An 18,654-nucleotide genomic window follows, 5' to 3' on the forward strand; every position below is an offset into this window, starting at 1 on the left:
CCATGAACTCCAGTTTTGTCTCCCTGGTACTGGGAGATTGCCAGTCCTCTGCTTCATCTCTTGCCTTCTTAGCCACCCCCTTTTTACTTGGCTTCTCTGACTCTTACCCCACCCAGGTTAGGTTTCAGCAAACACCTCAAAGGTAACGACTGTCACCGATGTCAGGCTGACTTCTCTGTGGTTCTCACATCTCTAAGATCTTAGCTCCTTGGGTCCTAGCTGCCTTAGTAACCTGAACTCCAATTTTTGTCTCCCCAGCTCGTTGAGACTGGAAAACTCTAAGCTGCTCTTTTTTTTCTTCTGTGCTTATAAATTGGCAAATGTCTTGAGGGGAAAAGCAGTAGAGGCCAGACTTACCTCAGTCCACGTCTCGTCTCTGGGACCCTGGGCCTTCGAGTCCTGCCTTGGCTGCCCTGCAATATCTTGCTGTTGTTCAGTCCCTCAGTTGTGTCCGACTCTTTGCAACCCCACAGACTGCAGCACGCCAGGCTTCCCTGTCCTTCACCATCTCCCGGAGTTTGCTCAGGCTCATGGCCGTTGAGTTGGTGATCCCATTCAACCATCTCATCCTCTGTCACCCCTTTCTCCTCCTGCCCTCAATCTTTCCCAGCATCAGGGTCTTTTCTGGTGAGTCAGCTTTTCGAATCAGGTGGCCAAACTATTGGAGCTTCAGCTTCAGCAGCAGTCCTTCCAGTGAATATTCAGGGTTAATTTCCTTTAGGATTGACTGGTTGGATCCCCTTGCCGTCCAAGGGACTCTCAAGAGTCTTCTCTAGCGCCACACAGTTCGAAAGCATCAATTCTTCTGCACTCAACTTTATTTATGGTCCAACTGTCACCTCCATACAGGACTACTGGAAAAACCATAGCTTTGATTGTATGGACCTTGTCAGCAAGTGATATCTCTGCTTTTTAATATGCAGTCTATATTTGTCATAGCTTTTCTTCCAAGGAGCAAGCGTCTTTTAATTTCATGACTGCAGTCACCATCTACAGTGATTTTGGAGCCCAAGAAAATAAAGTCTGTCACTGTTTCCATTTTTGCCATTCCATATTTGCCATGAAGTGATGGGTCCGGAGGCCATGATCTTAGTTCTTCAAATGTTGAGTTTTAAAACCAGTTTTTCATTCTCCTCTTTCACCTTCATCAAGAGGCTCTTTAGTTCCTCTTTGCTTTCTGCCTTTAGGATTCTGTCATCTGCATGTCTGAGATTATTCATATTCTTCTGGCAATCTTGATTCCAGCTTGTGATTCATCCAGCCTGGCATTTCACATGATGTACTCTGCATAGAAGTTAAATAAGCAGGCTGACAATATACAGCCTTGACGTACTCCTTTTGCTTTGTCACCAAAAAGAAAAAACAAATAAAACCAACAATGGAGTAATACCTAGACTTACAAGGCATTCCAGAAAATCAACAAAAAGGGGGAGAAAAGAAAACCCAGTAGAAGGATGGGCAAGGATAAAAGGTATGAATAGACAGTTCCTAGAAGCTCATATGGCCCACAATTATGTGAATATATGTTCAAACTCTCTAGTAATCATAGAAATGAAAATTAAAACCAGTATGAGGTAATTGCTTTCCATTCAGCAGTTTGGCAGTCATTAGAAAGCTTGACAATGCCAAGTGTTAGCAAGAATTTATGAAATTAGAATGCACGTGTACTTATGGTAAACATCTGGATTAGCCCAGGATTTATGAAGAAAAATCTGCTAGTACTTGGGTCAGGTTCATTTCATGCATACCCAGTAAGACAGGAATCCTCCTCAAATATTTATATGTTTTAAGAATATGTATGTCTGTGTAACTACACCACATTACATATACATGTGTGTGTGTATATATATGTTTAATGAATATGTTCACTGCAACATTGTTTATAGTAGCTCAGAGATGAAGGCATCCTATATGTCTATCACTAGAGCAATGAATAAATACAATAAAGTGGGTATGCAGTATGGAATTCTAGCTGCAAGCTAAATAACCATCTAATAATATATATATATATATATATATATATATTATAAAATCATAGTGCAGACTAGAAAAAATCCTGATAAACCAAATGAGGTCTCATGCGTAATCCTATTCATATAAATTAAAACATATGTCACAGGACTTCCCTGGCGGACCAGTGGTTAAGACTCCATGCTCCCAATGCAGGGGCACAGGTTCAATACCTGTTCAGGGAACTAAAATCCCACATGTGCCTGGCATGGCCAAAAACAAACCTAAAAACCCCACATATGTCACATAAGACAATATAGCATCATTTACAAGGAGACATAATTACATATTTAATACATTAGGAGCATTCTCTAGGGTGAAGTGGAAAACAAAAATTAATAGGAGTTTTTAAAAGAAGCTAATTGCTCCAATTACAGATTTCCTGTCTCCTCTCCCTTCAAGTTCCTGTCTTCCTCCGTCTCCTCCTTCCTCTCATCCTTCGACAGATGTTAATCAGATGACAGAATGAACAAGATTCTGTGTCAGATGCTGTGGGGATAATAGGGCTGGTTTCCACATTTAGCTGGCCTTCATGGACCTTAGGCATGAGTCTAAGGTGAAGACACCAAAGTTTTAATAGCGATACTCCGTCCCGGAGTTAGAACTCATGACACCTTCTTGCTGTGCTATAACATCAATAAATGCTGTTTAGATGTGCTGATTGCTCTTGAGGGTGACAGTGATACCCAGTAAAAAAATCATAAGCTATGAGACTGAGGCCAGAAGTGTCACATTGCTGTTTCTTTCCTCATCAGGCTTGTCTGATGACACATGATCCACGGAGCTCAAACAAAAGTCTGGAAAGACCTCCGGGAAAGGAGATGGAAAAGCAGGGGGGGGCATCAAATACAAGACACTAGGGAATGGTGGGGACTTTGGCAAACGAGCTCATATGTCTTGACCGAACTGGGCAGGCAGCTGATAGTTTCAATACAAGAACAGTCAGTATTCCTCTAATTCTTCAAGAGAAGCTGAAACTCTAGATTCTTACGTGAAATCACCTCATTTTTTAATATTGGCAACTACTTCAAATATTTTTAAACCCTAAGAAGGAGTAAAAACAATTCCTTATGTTTTTCACTGGATTTGGTCATTTAGCTAATAATTTGCTGCTTTTCACAGCCACACATGGGGCTTCCCTTGTAGCTCAGTCGGTAAAGAATCTGCCTGCAGTGCAGGAAACCTGGGGTTTGATCCCTGGGTCGGGAAGATCCTCTAGAGAAGGAAATGGCAACTCACTCCAGTACTGTCGCCCGGAGAATCTCATGGACAGGAGGACCTGGTGAACTGCAGTCCATGGGGTCGCAGAGAGTCGGGCACGACTGGGCGACTAACACTTACACCCGCACGTAGCATTTGGATGTTTAGAGACCAATGAAATTTTTTACAACATTATTTATTTTTTAACCTTTAATTATTTGCATATATCCAAAAGAATGAAGGGAATGAGTTTGGATAAAATGCAAATTTCTGACACCTACACTCAGACAATAAGTGCAGTGTCTGCTGCTTGCCACAATCCACAAAATATGTCTTGATATATCAAAGAGACACAGAGGCCTCTTTCTGGAGTGCCTTGTGGCACTTGAGGAACAAGAAAACCAGATCTCAGGACCCATGTATACACAGGAACACTTAAGACCCAAATGTTCATCAGTTCACAGAAAGACATAAACACTAGGAGCTAGTTTGTGTGGAATTTTCTCTTCTGATTAAAAAGCATATATAAAGTCTTTCCTATATGCAAGTCCTGGGATAAGTGATTTCTTTCTTTGTCAAAAATTATGAAGTATTTTGGGCATGCAGAGATATAGAGTAACCTTATGAGAGCTTCCCTGATGGCTGTCAGTAAAGAATCTGCCTGCAATGCAGAAGATGCTGGTTCCATACCTGGGTGGAGAAGGTCCCCTGGGAAATCCCACAGATGGAGGAGCCTGACGGGCTATAGTCCATAAGGTCACAAGAGTCAGACATGACATAGCGACTAAGCCACCACTTGTTCAGTCCCTAAGTCGTGTCCGACTCTTTGCGACCCCATGGACTGCAGCACGCCAGGCTCCCCTGTCCTTCACTGTCTCCTGGAGCTTGCTCAAACTCATGTCCATTGAGTCGGTGATGCCATCCAACACCTCATCCTCTGTTGCCCCCTTCTTCTCCTGCCCTCCACCACTTACTTACAGACTAAAACAGGGGGTGGCAAACTTTTACTGCCAGATATGAAACATTTTCAGCTTTCCAGGTCTCTGTGGCAACTACTCTACACAGAAATTGCAGCATAAAAGTAGCCGTGAAGGATACAGTAACCTGCCAAGCAGGGCTGTGCTCCAAGAAGACTTTACTAATGGACACTGAAATTTGAATTTCACATAATTTTCACAGGTCATGAAATGCTATCCTTCTTAGGATTATTTTCAACCATTTAAAAATATGAAAGCCATTCTTAGTTTATGGGTCACACAGAAACAGATGATAAGCTGGATTTGGATGGATCAGAGTTTGTGTCAACCTCTGAACTACATTGTTGCAAACACAGTTGAAGCTCCAGGATACCTCTTCCTAAATTGCATCCCCTGATGACCCCTAGCTAACCATCCTCCTGAAACAGGTGCCTATCATTCCTATGCATATTATTATCTTTTTTTTTTTTTTTGGTATCTATCCCTGAACAGTGTGTAATATTGATTTGTATATTTTTGAACTTCATAGAAATGGTATCATACGTTGGGTACCCTTCTGTCTCATTGCCCATTGCTTTGTTTGGCAATCTGTTCATGGCGCTCCAGGGCAATCTTTTTCATTGCTGTATTGTATTCCACTGTGAGCCCTTTCTACCTGTATTCCTCATTCCTGTGGTAGTGAATGGGCATTTAGGTTGCTGCCTGGTAGGTCCTTTATTTATATCTCATCTCTTTGCATCTTCACCATGACCTTCTAATGGAGATACTGATAATCCCCATTGTTCAAAGGAGAAAACTTTCAACTTAAAGCAGTTTGGTTCACCTGTTCAAAGTACCAAGTAGTGAAGTGGAATTTGAATCCAGAATCTTTTCAGGATGGAATGTGAGTTTATAACCATGTTGCCACCAATTGGTACACTGTGTTCTGTTAACACAGTAATAATGGATCCTGCCAAGGATGACCCTGGATACTAATGTGCAGTGACTACCTTAGCCTTTCTTTGAGGACGACTTGAATCAGTGTCACATGTTATTGGTTGTAGTTTAGTCCTTTGAAAATTGCTGTGTTTGACCTTGTGCACATTAATCAAAAACCTTACTCCCCGATTACATGATATCACATGGTATTTGTCTTTCTCTTTCTGCCCTCCCCTACCCCATAGCATTTATCAAAATCCTGGGTGATTCAGGAGCTAGTGTATTCTTTCTTGATGGGGACCACAGTGCTGGTCTGAGAGCTCTGCTGCCTAGAGGGGTGTTTACACATCCATGGCATCTTTTGAGCCTTTCTCCGTTTGCACAAGTGACATGTAACACTACATTCAGTCTCACTTAACTGCAGTCAACGCCACCTTCTCTCCATGCCTCTGGCTTCTAGGAATCCAAATTCAATCCTACCTCTCCACCTGTTTCTCTCTGCCTCCACTGGAAAGTCTCCCTGGCTCACTCCAGCTCACTTAGATGACTTTTAAAAGAGGCCCAAATATAATTTTTCTAATGGCAAAATGCAGGAGGAAGGAGGGGAAAGTTTTAATCAAGTGGGTGTATTCTCCGGAGGGGAGCAAGTACTTCATTTCAATTCCTCATTTCCCTCTGATGAAAAGTTCAGTGAATTTTTATGATGTAGAATTTATAAGATGGCTGAGTTTAGGTAATCAGCTTTAATATTTATACTCTTAGGGAAAGAAATGGGAATCATTAGGAAGCATGCATAATTAATGAATAAATTATATTTCCCTTTGTTTTCTTTCAGGTACAAGGAAATGCTAGAACTACTGGTCTCACCCAGCCTTACTGTAAACAGTGATCGTCCGGGTAAACTGAAGCTTAACCGTGCTGACGCTGATGTCTGGACTCTGAGTGACAGAGAAGGTAGGCCTCTTGCTGTGTGTTTTAGCGGGCCTGGTGGTGGTTCCGTTCACCCCGTGGAGCGTGGTAAGGGACTGCCAGCCTTAGACACGCATCCTCTCCCAAGTACTGTCATTACGACAATTTTTCTTCCCATCCAATTAGATTATTGACTCTGGACCAAAAGTTTGTACATTGCTAACAATTTTGTCTAGTCATTAAAGGTAAAAGTGTGCTGGTCCGTGTTCTGAACTTGCTGTCTTGGTCTCCAGTTCCAAGAAACGCTGACACCTCCACAGGCACTTGTCAGTTTCAGGTTCCAGGCCCGGCCCCGGGAGTGTCCTGCTTGCTCTGGGGCTGGACCTCTGAGTCCTCTCCTGCCATCGCCCCATCCAAGCAGGCGTCCTGTTTACCGGGGGTTGACGTTGGGACAACAACTCATCTGCCTTTTGCTTTCAGGTCGGTTTGGAGTCAAGGAAGCAGAGGAGAGTTAAGCTGTTTAAAAAATTATTGGCAAATGATGCAGTCGGACTAGTTTTCACTAGAACAATTCCAGCTATTGTTTGCACTGTTTGGGATCTGTCAGCCTTCCTGGTAAAGCTCAGAGTTACTTAGCAAAAGGCATTAAGCTATTATGTTTAACCACTGGGCTTAACCCTTTGAGCAGCTTTGAGATTTGCTGTTGGTATCCCAAGACCCCTGGCTGTCTCTCCTTCATTGTCTGTGTTTGAGGCCAGTTCGTGGGGACACAGTGCTATGTAATTGTTATGGAAACCCAAAGAGACATGGTTCTCGTTGAATATAACATCAGAAGGAATTTGCTTTTAAGCAACTCCAGGCTTTGAGGAGTAATTACTGCTGTCACTAAGAGGGCAGTCAGTAATGTCGTACATGGTAGTTGTGAAGCCGAAACAGCCTTGCTGAGAGTACCATCAAGAGGGTCTGGGCTCCTGTGCCAAAGCTGCATGGTAGACCAACACACTCTCGTTCCTCCCAGGCCTGTGGAGCATCTGGATAAGCCACCCTGAGCTCTTTGAGAGTTTGCGATAATTTCCAGAGCCCTGTTCAAAGACAGTCTTCCTTTTCCTTCAGCCTGAAGGCACCAGTCAACTAAAGACTCTTCATTTCAGAGCCAGTAGTAACAGAAAAGGGCATAGACTGCTGAGGGAGGAGGATCCCAGACTGACACCCAGCCAAGTGACCTTGAGCAAATTGTTCATCCTTTCTGAGCCTCAACTTTCTCACCTGTCGAATGGGGAGCTGGGAAACATGACCACTTCGTAGGGTGCTTACTGCAAGGGTCAAATGAGGTGATGTTATGTGAAGTGTCAGTCCTTCAGTCATGTCTGACTCTTTGCCCATAGACTTTAGCCCTCCAGGCTCCTCTGTCCATGGGATTCTCCAGGCATGATTACTGGAGTGGGTAGCCATGCCCTTCTCCAGGGGATCTTGCTGACCCAGGGATCAAACCTCGGTCTCATGTACTGCAGGCAGATTCTTTACTGAGCCACCAGCTTGGAAGCATAATAAATAAACTTACATCCATTGAATTAAATAGCCGCAATGGGGACTTCCCTAGAAGTCCAGTGGGTTAAGACTCTTCACTTCCAATGCAGAGGACTCGGGTTTGATCCCTGGTCAGGGAACTATCACACCCCACATGCCACACAACATGGCCAGAAAAGAAAAAGACAAATAGTCACAGTGGACTCAAATCCATGGTTACAAACTTGGCAGCTCACAGCCAAGCCTGGCCTTCAGGTACATCTTTGTTTGATTTATACTGTGTTTTAAATAAAGGTAACTTGTAAAAATTGAGAGAGTGCACATAAAAATCTGGATTTCTAGTTTCTCTGGAGACGCTGAGTGCTCTGGAAGTGCAGGGCCTGTGTCCCTACCTGGGAACCTGGCTGCCAGCACTGGGGACTGAGGGGCAGCTGTGGTGAACGTGAGTGACTTCCACCCCTCTTGCCCTTCGTTTTTGTGAGCGTCTATTCTGTCTCAGGCCCTGTTCAGAGCAATGGAAATCTAGATGAATCCTCCTTCTCCTCCATCACTGTCAAAGCAAACCCTTGGCACCTGCTATGTGTCAGTCATTCACGTGTATTAACACTTTAGTGTCTGCAACTTTAAGAAGTGGACACTTGTTTTACAGGTGAGACACAAGTTAAGTGGCTTGACTGAGACGACAGTTTAGTGATTGCCAATTTTGAACCTAAGGAATCAGACTCCGGGGCATCCCGGGTGGCACAATGGTAAAGAATATGCCTGCCAGTGCAGGAGACACAGCTTCAGTCCCTGGGTCAGGAGGATCCGCTGGAGAAGGAAATGGCCATGCACTGCAGTATTCTTGCCTGGAAAACCCCATGCCTCATGGGCTACAGTCCATGACGTTGCAGAAGAGTTGGATGTAACTTCGAGACTAAATAACAACAGGTCTGACTCGAAAGTCCGTTTTCCTAATTACTGTTTCTCGTGTAATTATTACACCTCTATTGGGTTGTGAGCCCATTTTACAGATGTGGAACTTGAGGCCTGGGGAGTTGAGTAACTGGCTTAAAGTCACACAGCTCATGGCAGGGTCAGGAATTAAACCCAGTCCTGTGGCTCCAGACTCTCTGCTTCTAAACTCAAGATCTTAAGGGTCTTCAGACCCCAGATGTTCATACCCTCCCCCAGTGGTGGTACCCACAAACACCTCATCTCTCTCCTTTTTTGTGACTTGGAGCTGTCTGCATCCTTTCCAATACCGGGGGGTCAGCTGGGGCCAAGGGAAAGACTTTGGCGGTGAGCAAAGGGGCAGAGAGAGTTCGCTTCCAAATTCAGACCAGGCAGGGCCAGCAGGGTCAGGTTACACACGCGTGCACACACACACACACACACACACACACACACACACACAAACAACGTACACATGTTTCTTTCTCTTGATTATTGGTGTGGGCAGTGAGCGCCGGGACTCAGCAGGGGACATTCCACTCTAGCTGTGGCCTCAAGTGTCAGACTCAGCTCCTCCTCCTGCCTGACCTCTGGTCTCCCCCCTCCTGGGCCCGCCCCTTCTGTTACAGAGTGGCCGCAAGGGTCCAGCCCCGAGGAGGACCCCAGGAGGCATGGGCCACAAGGCCTACACTCCGGGAGGTCCGGAGGGGAAACTCGAACCCAAGAAACCCCCCAAGGCTCCCACTGTGTTTCCTACTTTAACTCCTACCTTTTTAAAGTCCCTAGTCTAGCGGCCTAGTCTCTTGGGGGCTCATGTGCCTCTTCTGTTAAGTAGAGTAATTAGTCCACCAAGCTCATGGTTGATGTGAGGTTGATATGACTTAAAACATGGAGCGGGCTTGGTGTTCTTAAAAAGTACAGAATCAGATCTGAATTCCTTACTCTTGGCCGGGGGGCTCCGCTTTGTGTCCCAGGCAGCCTCTCAGGCCGGACCCCTCCCCATCGCCTCTGCCCACGACGCCCAGCCCCTGGCCTGGTTTCTTTCGCTCTAACTCACAAGTCGGATTCTGTCCTGAGGGCCTTCACACTGGCTGTTACTCTGCTTGGACCAGGTTTCCTCCCATCACAGGACCATCCCTTCATCCTCCAGTTCTTATCAGAGAGGTCTTTCCCTTCAGAAGTAATCATTTGTTTATTCATTCATTCCTTTATTCAAGAAATGTTTCCTCAAGCACATGCCCAGCATTGTGTAAGTACTAGGAAGGAAATAGAAAAGCTTTGGCTCCTGGAGCCTAACCCAGTAGGACAAGGGTCTGATGATAACAGTAGATAAGAAAAATATATAGCATGGTGAATGGTGTCACGTACTGTGCGGTAGGGGCAAGAAGGCAAGGTGGGATAAGAAATGCAGGGACACGGGATTGCAGTTTTTGTTAGGGGCGCTAGAAATAATGTCACTGGGAAGGGAACACTTGAAGAAGGACCTGAAAGAGCAACTTCCCTGGCCGTCCGGTGGTTAAGAATCCTGCTTGTAATACAGGGGACTTGGGTTTGATCCCTGGTCAAAGAAGTAAGATCCCACATGTCTTGGAGCAACTAAGCCTGTGCACTGCAATGAAAGGTCCCACATGATGCAATGAAGATCCCATGTGCCATAACTAAGGCCCAACACAGCCAAACAAATAATTAGTTAATTTAAGGAAGGAAAAAAAAGAGACCTGAAGGAGGTGTGCGAGAGCGCTTCATGGTGACAGGGAGGAAGAGCCTTAGGAGTAGAGAAAATAGCATGTGCAAAGGTCCTGAGGCAGCAGCTGTCCCAGAGCACGTGAGGAGCAATAAGGAGGCTGGTGTGGCTGGAGCCCAGCGAGCGAGGGACCAGTGGCAGGAAGATGAGCTCAGAGAGGTACCCAGGATCAGACTCCATGAGCCTTTGGAAGGACTTGGCTTCTACCCTGAGCGAGATGGGAGCTGTGGGAGGGTTGAGAGCAGATGAGAGATGATCTGATCTACGTGGACAGGATCCCTCAGGCTGCAAGTGAGAAAGGACTGAGGATGCTCACAATGGGAGTCCAGGGGCTGGAGAGGAAGGAGTTACAGTAAAGTGAGAGGCCACGGTGGCTTAGATGGGGTGGTGGTGATGGAGGGGGAGAACAGGTCAGGGTCTGGAGCAGGGTGAGGGGGAAGCCAGCAGAACACCCAGACATGATGTTCTGTGTATTTTGTTTGTGTTCCTATGCCCTGCCCGGCGTGCTGCGTTTGCTCACTTGCTTTTTGTCTGCTGCTCCACCAGAAGGTAAGTTCTCTGAAGGCAGATCTTACCTACTTTAGTTGCCTACATATCTGCTGAGAACAAGGTATGATGCATAGTACGTGCTTAAAAAATACTTAAGAAAGCAAACTTACAGTTACCACAGGGGGGACAGGGATAAATTAGGAGTTTGGGATTAATAGGTACATACTACTATATACACAACAGAGAAATAACAAGCACCTACTGTAGAGCACAGAGAACTATACTCCGTATCTTGGGTTTTTTAATTAATTAATTAATTTCAGTGCACCATGTCTTAGTTGCAGCACTTAGGATCTAGTTCCCTAACCAGGGATCAAACCTCAAACCCCTGCATTGGGAGTGCGGAGTCTTAGCCACTGGACCACCAGGGAAGTCCCCAGTAGGCTTTTTTTTTTTTTTTTGGCTGTGCTGCATGGCCTGCGGGATCTTAGTTCCCTGACTAGGGATCGAACCCACGTAGGCTGCAGTGAAAGAGCAGTCTTTACCTCTGGACCACCAGGGAATTGCCTATAGTCAATACCTTGCAATAACCTATAATGAAAGAAAATCTGAATCACTTTGCTGTACACTTGAAACACTGCAAATCAACCATACCTCAGTTTTTTAAAATGACACTCACCATTTTGAAAAGAAGAAGAAATACTTGTAAAAGGAATCAAGACAGGAGACACAGCATTCTGCCAGACTGTAGTATTCGGTGATTAAATGAGCTCCACCCTCTGTGATCTCACAGCCTTAGCACAAGCTGTGTGCCCTGTCTGCAGCGCCCTCCCTTGCTGCTGCTTTTTTTTTAAAGATAATTTAATTTCTGATCACCAGGTAACATAGTCCTTATAAAAACTTGAATGTTAGGCCAAATTCCCCTTTGCTGCATTTACCCAATCTTAGGGGTTTCCTCTCCTCCACAGAAGTAACTACTGTTATCAGTGTTTTGTGTTCCTCTTATTGAAGATTGCTTCTATGTTTTATGTGTGCATAAATGTATATTTCTGTAATTTAAGGAGATATGTTTATGTTCTCTAATTCTCTGGTGCATCTAAATCACCTTGAAAGTTCTGTTGGTAACACCAGTTGCAGGGCCCCATGCCCACATTTCTGCTTCTGTCATGGTTTGGGGGTGGGGCCCAAGAATTTGCATTTCTAGCAATTCCCAGACAATGCTGATGTTGCCAGTCCAGGGACCATGCTTTGAGAACCAGGCTCCAGGACTGGTTTTAAACCTGGGTGCACATTGAACTCTCCTGGGAAGTTTTTTTGGTGAAAATTTAATGCAAATGTCCAGATCTTAACCCCAAGGAGTCTGATTTAATTGTTCAGAAATGTGACCCAGGCAGTGAGGTTTGTTTTTTTTTTTTTAATTTTTATTTTTTGGCTGCCCCACGATGCATGTGAGATCTAAGTTCTCCTGACCAAGGATCGAACCCCACCCCCTGCATTAGAAGCACAGTGTCTTAATCACTGGACAACCTGAGAAGTCCTGAGATGTTTTTAAAGCTCTCCAAATGTACCCAGTTTTATGCACCCAAGGTTAGTAACCCCTGCTCTAGATGGTGAATTAGTTCAGGACGAAGACAATTTTTTATTCCTATATATGTATTTAAATTTCTGTTCCGAATTAGCACACAGCTCAGTGACTAACTTATGGTAGATCCTTAAAAATTATTTATGGTTGGGTGGGTGAGTGAGTGAATGGAGGTGAAGTGGATGCTTGGTTAGGTGGATGGATGGGTGGTGGATGAATAGAGTAACCTATGGGCTTCCCAGGTGGTGCTAGTGGTAAAGAACATGCCTGTCAATGCAGGAGACATAAGAGACACAAGTTTGACCCCTGGGTGCGGAAGATTCCCTGGAGGAGGGCATGGGAACCCACTCTACTGTTCTTGCCTGGAGAATCCCATGGACAGAGGAGCCTGGAGGCCTTCAGTCTATGGGGTCACACAGAGTCAGACAGGACTGAAGCGACTTAGCATGAGGAACCACAGATAACTTGAGGTTGATATTGGTTTTGAATCCTTAGTAGTGTTTCTTTGACTTTCCCTTGCCTCATTTTCCATATGTATAAAGTGGAGAATGAGATGTTCTGGGGAATAAAACAGATAGGGCCCATGCAGTCCAGCAGCGCACCTGGCTTGTAGGAACCACTTGAGAAATAGAAGCTATTGTTCCTTACCATTTAAGGCAAAATTGGATTTGAATTATATCCTGTCTTCTGGAAGGAGGAGGGGAAAAGTTATGGAACTAAGGAAGCAAAGCTGAATCAAGAAAAAGAAATTTTTTTTTCTTTTAAAATGCGACACATTTTGCAAAAGCTGAGGCTATAATCTCATTAAGGGTTTCCTTGGAGAGGTGAAGTCACCGCCCTGCGAAACAAGCAGGCTGTCATCTGCACTCAGACCTCCTGCACCTCCTCTGCCCTTGGGCGTGATGTGGTTTCATTTCCAGTTTCAGTCAGCGGCTCTAGCCAGGGGCTGGCAGGTTTTCCTTCATTTCCCCCAAGCCAGGTTGAGCTGCCCAGAGCTTTGCCTGGATCTGGCCTGGGGAGGCACAGATCAGCTTGACCTCTGCCATTTTGAAGCCTTTTTCAGCGGGCTTCCTGGGGGGCCGCCGGCCCCAGAATGACCTCTACCTGTGTGGTGTACACACTGGACTCCGCATAGAGTGCTCCCTCCTGCGGTCGCTGCCGCTGGTCTCGATGCTGCTTAACGCATCCACGGGAGGGAGGTGAACTGATGAAACACAGACATGCACCTTCCACAGCACAGACCTGCCTCAAGACATCTCGCATTAGAAACTATCTATCTCATGGGGATCATGGGCCCCCTGGCACCCAGTTAGGCAACATAATAGTGGTGACTGCCTTCAGAATCATTAGTTTCTTAATCCTCCCAGTGAAAGGAGAGGTTTTTAAAAAGAAAAATGTATGAGTATTCAAATTGGGCTTACAATGAGAAGTGGATTAAGCGAGAGCCCCAGGAGAAGAGAAAGCTAATAAGAGCTCCTCTATGTTGGTCAGTTACCATTGGGTAGATACCTGCTTTGCAACAGCCCTACAGGGATGAGATGGTGCCCCATTTTATGGATGTGGAAACTGAGGTTTAGGGAAAGGAAGAGATGGACTCAGGGCCATACAGTTATAGTGCAGCAGAGTCAGGGTTTGAACCTGGCTCTGATCCCTTTAGCCCATGTACTTTCTTTGGAAGGAACAAGGAGACAACAAATTATGAAACTTGAGTTGTAAATCTGGCCCACAGTAGGTGCACGGTAAACATTGTTGAATGAATGAACCAACTGTGTCTGTCCGTGGGTAAGTTACATCACACAATCACACACACACAGACCCCAGTTTCTAGTTTTCTCATGTTACATTAGATCATTTATATTCCCTTTTTGGCCCCAGTATGCATTTGAGTTTGTGACTTCTGGAATGAAGATTTATTTTTACGAAGCCGGGATTGGGACTTCTTAGTAATTTGCAATGCCTTGGTAGCCTGTGGTCTAAACTCTCACTGCTCGAAGTGGGGTTTCCGGGGTGGCCTGCCATGTCAGTGTTACCTGGGAGCTTCCTTGACCTACAGACTTGCAGTCTGCATTTTAGGAAGATCCCCGGGCAAATCCTGAGCATCGTCGTGTTCCAGGCGCTCTTCTCGGTATGCATTCTTCCTTTTGCACCTTGGTACAGTTGTAATTAAGTACCTTACCAGTGTATTTGTTTACCGTCAGTCTCCCCGGCTAAGTGGGCTTCCCTGGTGGCTCAGACAATAAAGTACCACCCGCAGTGCAGGAGACCCCAGGTCAGTCCCGGGGTGGGAAGGTCCCCTGAGAAGGGCATGGCTCCCCACTCCAGTATCCTTGCTTGGGGAATCCTGTGGACAGAGGAGCCTGGTGGGCTACAGTCCACGGGGTCGCGAAGAGTCGGACACAACTGAGCGACAGACACTTCTCCTTTCACTCCCTTGCTAAACTGGAGCGTCCATGACTACAAGAACCCTGATTGTTTTTGCTGATTCTTGTAACCCATTACCTAGCACATGCCTGGCATGTGGTGGTGAATGAATGAATGAATGAGATTCAACCCTGAGGCTCTGGCTATCTGTTTAGCTAGTCCTGCTCCCTTCACCCGTAGGAAGCTGGGGAGGAAGAAGGGACTTAGAGCTTTCAATTCACAAATGAAGGAGGCTCCCTGCCCCTCCCTTGAGAGCCAGCTGCCCCAGTTTCTGTATTAACCGCATCCCTCAGAGACACGTCATTAACCTTGGCGTAAATAGATTTGGCTACGCTGAGTCGGGTCACCAGGGCTGTTTTCACCACTGGCAACGTGGGTTTAGTGCTAGTGCCAAGTTGCATCCCACTCTTTGTGACACTGTGGACCACAGCCTGCCAGGCTCCTCTGCCCGTGGGTTTCTCCAGGCAAGAAAACTGGAGTGGGTTGCCATTTCCTCCTCTAGGGGATCTTCTCAACCCAGGGATCGAACCTGCATCTCCGGCATCTCCTGCATTGGCAGGCATCTTCTTTATCACTAGCACCACCCGGGAAGCCCCAACGTGGATATAAGTCACCATCAACGTGGATATAAGTTGCCATCAGTGATTCTGCCACTGACCCCAGTCTTGTCCATCATGGCATGTTCAGTGGCACGGCCAAGTCTGAGAACAGAACGCTGTGGTCAGTGGGAAGGGCATCTCCACCTTCCAGGCTCTGGATCCCACCAGCATCAAAGGACTGATGCTGTGACAGCCTGTGGGGTCTTCCCCACCCTTGGGGCTCACTTGCAAACAAGAGTTAACAGGTCTTCTGCTCCTGTGCTAAGGGTCCCATGTTTGTGATGGGCGACCAGGGGCAGTATGACCACCTCGATTGCCAACATGCCCCCTGGGTCTGGGACACTGGCATCATGGAGAGACTCGTGACCGCAGTCCACATTATCCCTCTGGCAAGCTGGGGTTCAGTGGGCGTCCTGCTGTCCAGAGGGTCATGCCTACACCCAGGGGCATTGCCAGATCTGTGGGCCAGACCGTTCCTGAGCTGCATGGAATGCTGTCTGGCATGGTCTCCACCCCATGGAAGTCTAGCTCTGACTTACCATTTGGAGAAAGCTGTTACATACAACAGCAGCCAGAGAGTGGTGACTCTGGGGGTCCCTGAAAGGTGTCCAGGGCTACCCTGAGGACCAGGCTGTTCCTGCGACTTGGACAATAATGCCCACTCTTCCACCTTTCATGCTGGGGCTGGCATTGCCCGCACGACCACTCCATCAGGCCCTTTCCTGATACTCAGACGACGTATGGCTCCAACTGCAGCTGGGCCTCCTGGTCCACAGGACTAATATCCCTGGACCCCAGCAGAGGAAGAGAGAGGCTCTCTGCTTTTGGGGAGTCCCTACCCCCCCTCTGCACCCAAAGAGTTGAGCGTGGCCACCCTTGACACAGTCCCACTCCAGGGCCCACAGGACGGGAAGGAACTTGAGGACCCAGTGTCGTCACATCCCGTCAGGATTCTCCAGGAGGTCCATGCCATTCTTACCAGGGAAAAAAAGGAAGAAGAAAGGGAAAGAGATTATTCTCTATAGAATACATTCATTTTCCAGGTTCCCAATTCCCCCAGGCACCTTGGGTTCAAAAAAATTAAATGTGATACCAGCTTTAAAAAAAAAAAAGAGAAAGCCTGTGCTTTTCAAAAAGCACATCATCGGCAGAAGGAAAATCTCTTAGCATTGACTGAAGGCCTGTTTCTGGCTAGCGCAGGCTTCCTGGGGGTTGTTGGGGCAGAAGAGGGAGAGGATAGGAGGTTTGAACGGCCGGAGAGGGAGACAGGCCCGCGTGGGGAGGGAAGAGTACACAGCAATTCAGAGGAACGGAGGAGGTGATCAGCACTGCATGAACTCACAAACCAGGGCGCAGAGGTTGCAGGCAGGGGAAGATGCTTTTTTTCACATTTCTAGAATGTCGAGTTCATCTGAGCCCACGGGAGTGTTTCCATAGATTTTGATTTTTATGAATATTTACATGTTTATTAAAACAACTCAAAATGTTTAATTCAATAACTTATGTAGTATTATTACTAAACATAAATCACGTGCTTCTTACCAGTAATGAAACTGAGGCTGTTTCAGAAGGAGACCGTCCTGGGGGAAGCTGAGGAAGGGGGATATGGGAGGCTCTGCCTGGGGCAAAAACCCAGAGCAGGGAAATTAGCAGTGAGGGAGCACCCACTGGAAGCCAGGGCCTTTCCTTGGCATTGGACCCCTGTTGGCCCGACTTTTTATAAAGACAGCACATAGGAAGATATGTTATATTACAGTCATTGAGCATGCACACACACACACATCACATTCTCACATTTATAGCTGGAATAAAAGTTTTCCACGATTCCTTCTCGTGTGCTGTGTGGCCAATATATGCTGATGCTGTCCGTCCTATTTTATTTTTAAATTCTAGCTATAGCTCTCTAAGTGGACTTCAGGACCTGCCTCCTCACCCTAGTAACTTGGGACTCAAACAGAATTTGACTCAGCCAAGGAGATGATTAAGGAAATGGACCTGGGACTCTCCTAGCGGTCTAGCAGTTAAGACTCCACACTTCCAATGCAGGGGTACGAGTTCTATCCTGACCAGGGAACTAAGATCCCACATCCCACAAGGCACAGCTCCCCCCCCAAAAAAGGAAATAGACTGGGACTAAACAGCCTTAGGTTCAAGTCCCAGTTTCCATGTCCGCGAGCTTGAGCAAGGCACCTTAGCATTTGGAGCCTTGGTTTCCACATCGGTACAATCGGGGTGTCCTTGTAGCATTGCCATGGGAGTGAAGTGAGTTCAGGCAGTTAACACAGAGTCTGGCACTTGTGAGTTTGTTGGTGGGGACTGGTTGTTGTTAATGATGATGACTGCCCTCGTGGGCTGCTGTGCCCTGCTTGGGAGGCCGAACTCTGGAGCCAGACCACCTGAGTTCAGACCACGGATCTGCCCCTTAGGACCCGTCAACTTCACCTCCCTTCATCTGTAACACGGGGATGGGAACAGAACCCTCCTCAAGGTGTGGGGGGGAGGAGTATGAGGATTAAAATAATGAATCCAGGTAACAGGTTTAGAGGAGAGTTTGGCACGTAGCAGGCACAGGGTAAATGATGGATAGAATCATCACCGTTACCATCATCATCATCTCATTTCATCCTCACATACCCTTGTGAGATAAATGTTTTCCTCCATTTCACAGGAGGGTGCCCTGAGCCCCGGAGACTGTAGGCGATCTGCCCAAAGTCTTAGTGCTGACACAGAGCTACAGCTGGGATTGCAGGTTGGTTTACAGAGTGGCTCAGAGCTCTGGAGAGCGTGGAGTATTTCTCGGGAGGCACAGGGACACCCCTGCCCCTGCCCTGCAGACCAGGGAGTGTGAATTGGCAGGTTGGTACAATCAGTCAACATGTCATCTAGAACTTGCCGGGGCTCCACGCTGAGGACATTGCGTTGTCTTTAAGATGACACAACACAAAATCATCCCTCGTGAACTAATGGTGTTTAAAATGATGCTCTTGGCAACATCTCTCCCAGCAAAATTGTATCAGCTTTTCATCATCTCCTGATCATTCCCTCCCAACCATGGTTGGAGGCTGAGTGCCCAGGGACACAGCCCTTGTACCAGGACCTCAGGCGTCTTCCATCTCCCTCCCCACACTCTCGTTGGAGCCCCAGAGACAATCCAAGATGTGGCTCCCCTAAGTGCTGGAGCCAGCCCCACCTGAACCCCATGGACTGAAACTGGGGAGGGAGAGGAGGAATATCAATGTGATGTCATCAGAAGAAAGGAAAATGAATGTCGGATAGCCAAAGCCAACCGGTATCTGCCTTTCCGGGTTTCTGGGGTTGCCTTTAAAGCAAGGAAAAGAGTGGGTC

At 46.6% G+C, this 18,654-nt stretch overlaps 1 protein-coding gene across 1 annotated transcript in view; it reads left to right on the forward strand.

Annotated features, from left to right (window-relative positions):
• EYA2 (EYA transcriptional coactivator and phosphatase 2) overlaps positions 1-18,654 on the forward strand; it is a 250,439-nt gene that overhangs the window by 76,288 nt on the left and 155,497 nt on the right. The window contains exon 2 of the mRNA XM_065919822.1: positions 5,941-6,059. Coding sequence (XP_065775894.1) covers positions 5,951-6,059 — 109 coding nt within the window. The 5' untranslated portion in view covers positions 5,941-5,950. The remainder of the gene's footprint in view (positions 1-5,940; positions 6,060-18,654) is intronic.

Source organism: Muntiacus reevesi, chromosome 2 (assembly GCF_963930625.1).
Source record: "Muntiacus reevesi chromosome 2, mMunRee1.1, whole genome shotgun sequence".
NCBI lineage: Eukaryota > Metazoa > Chordata > Mammalia > Artiodactyla > Cervidae > Muntiacus > Muntiacus reevesi.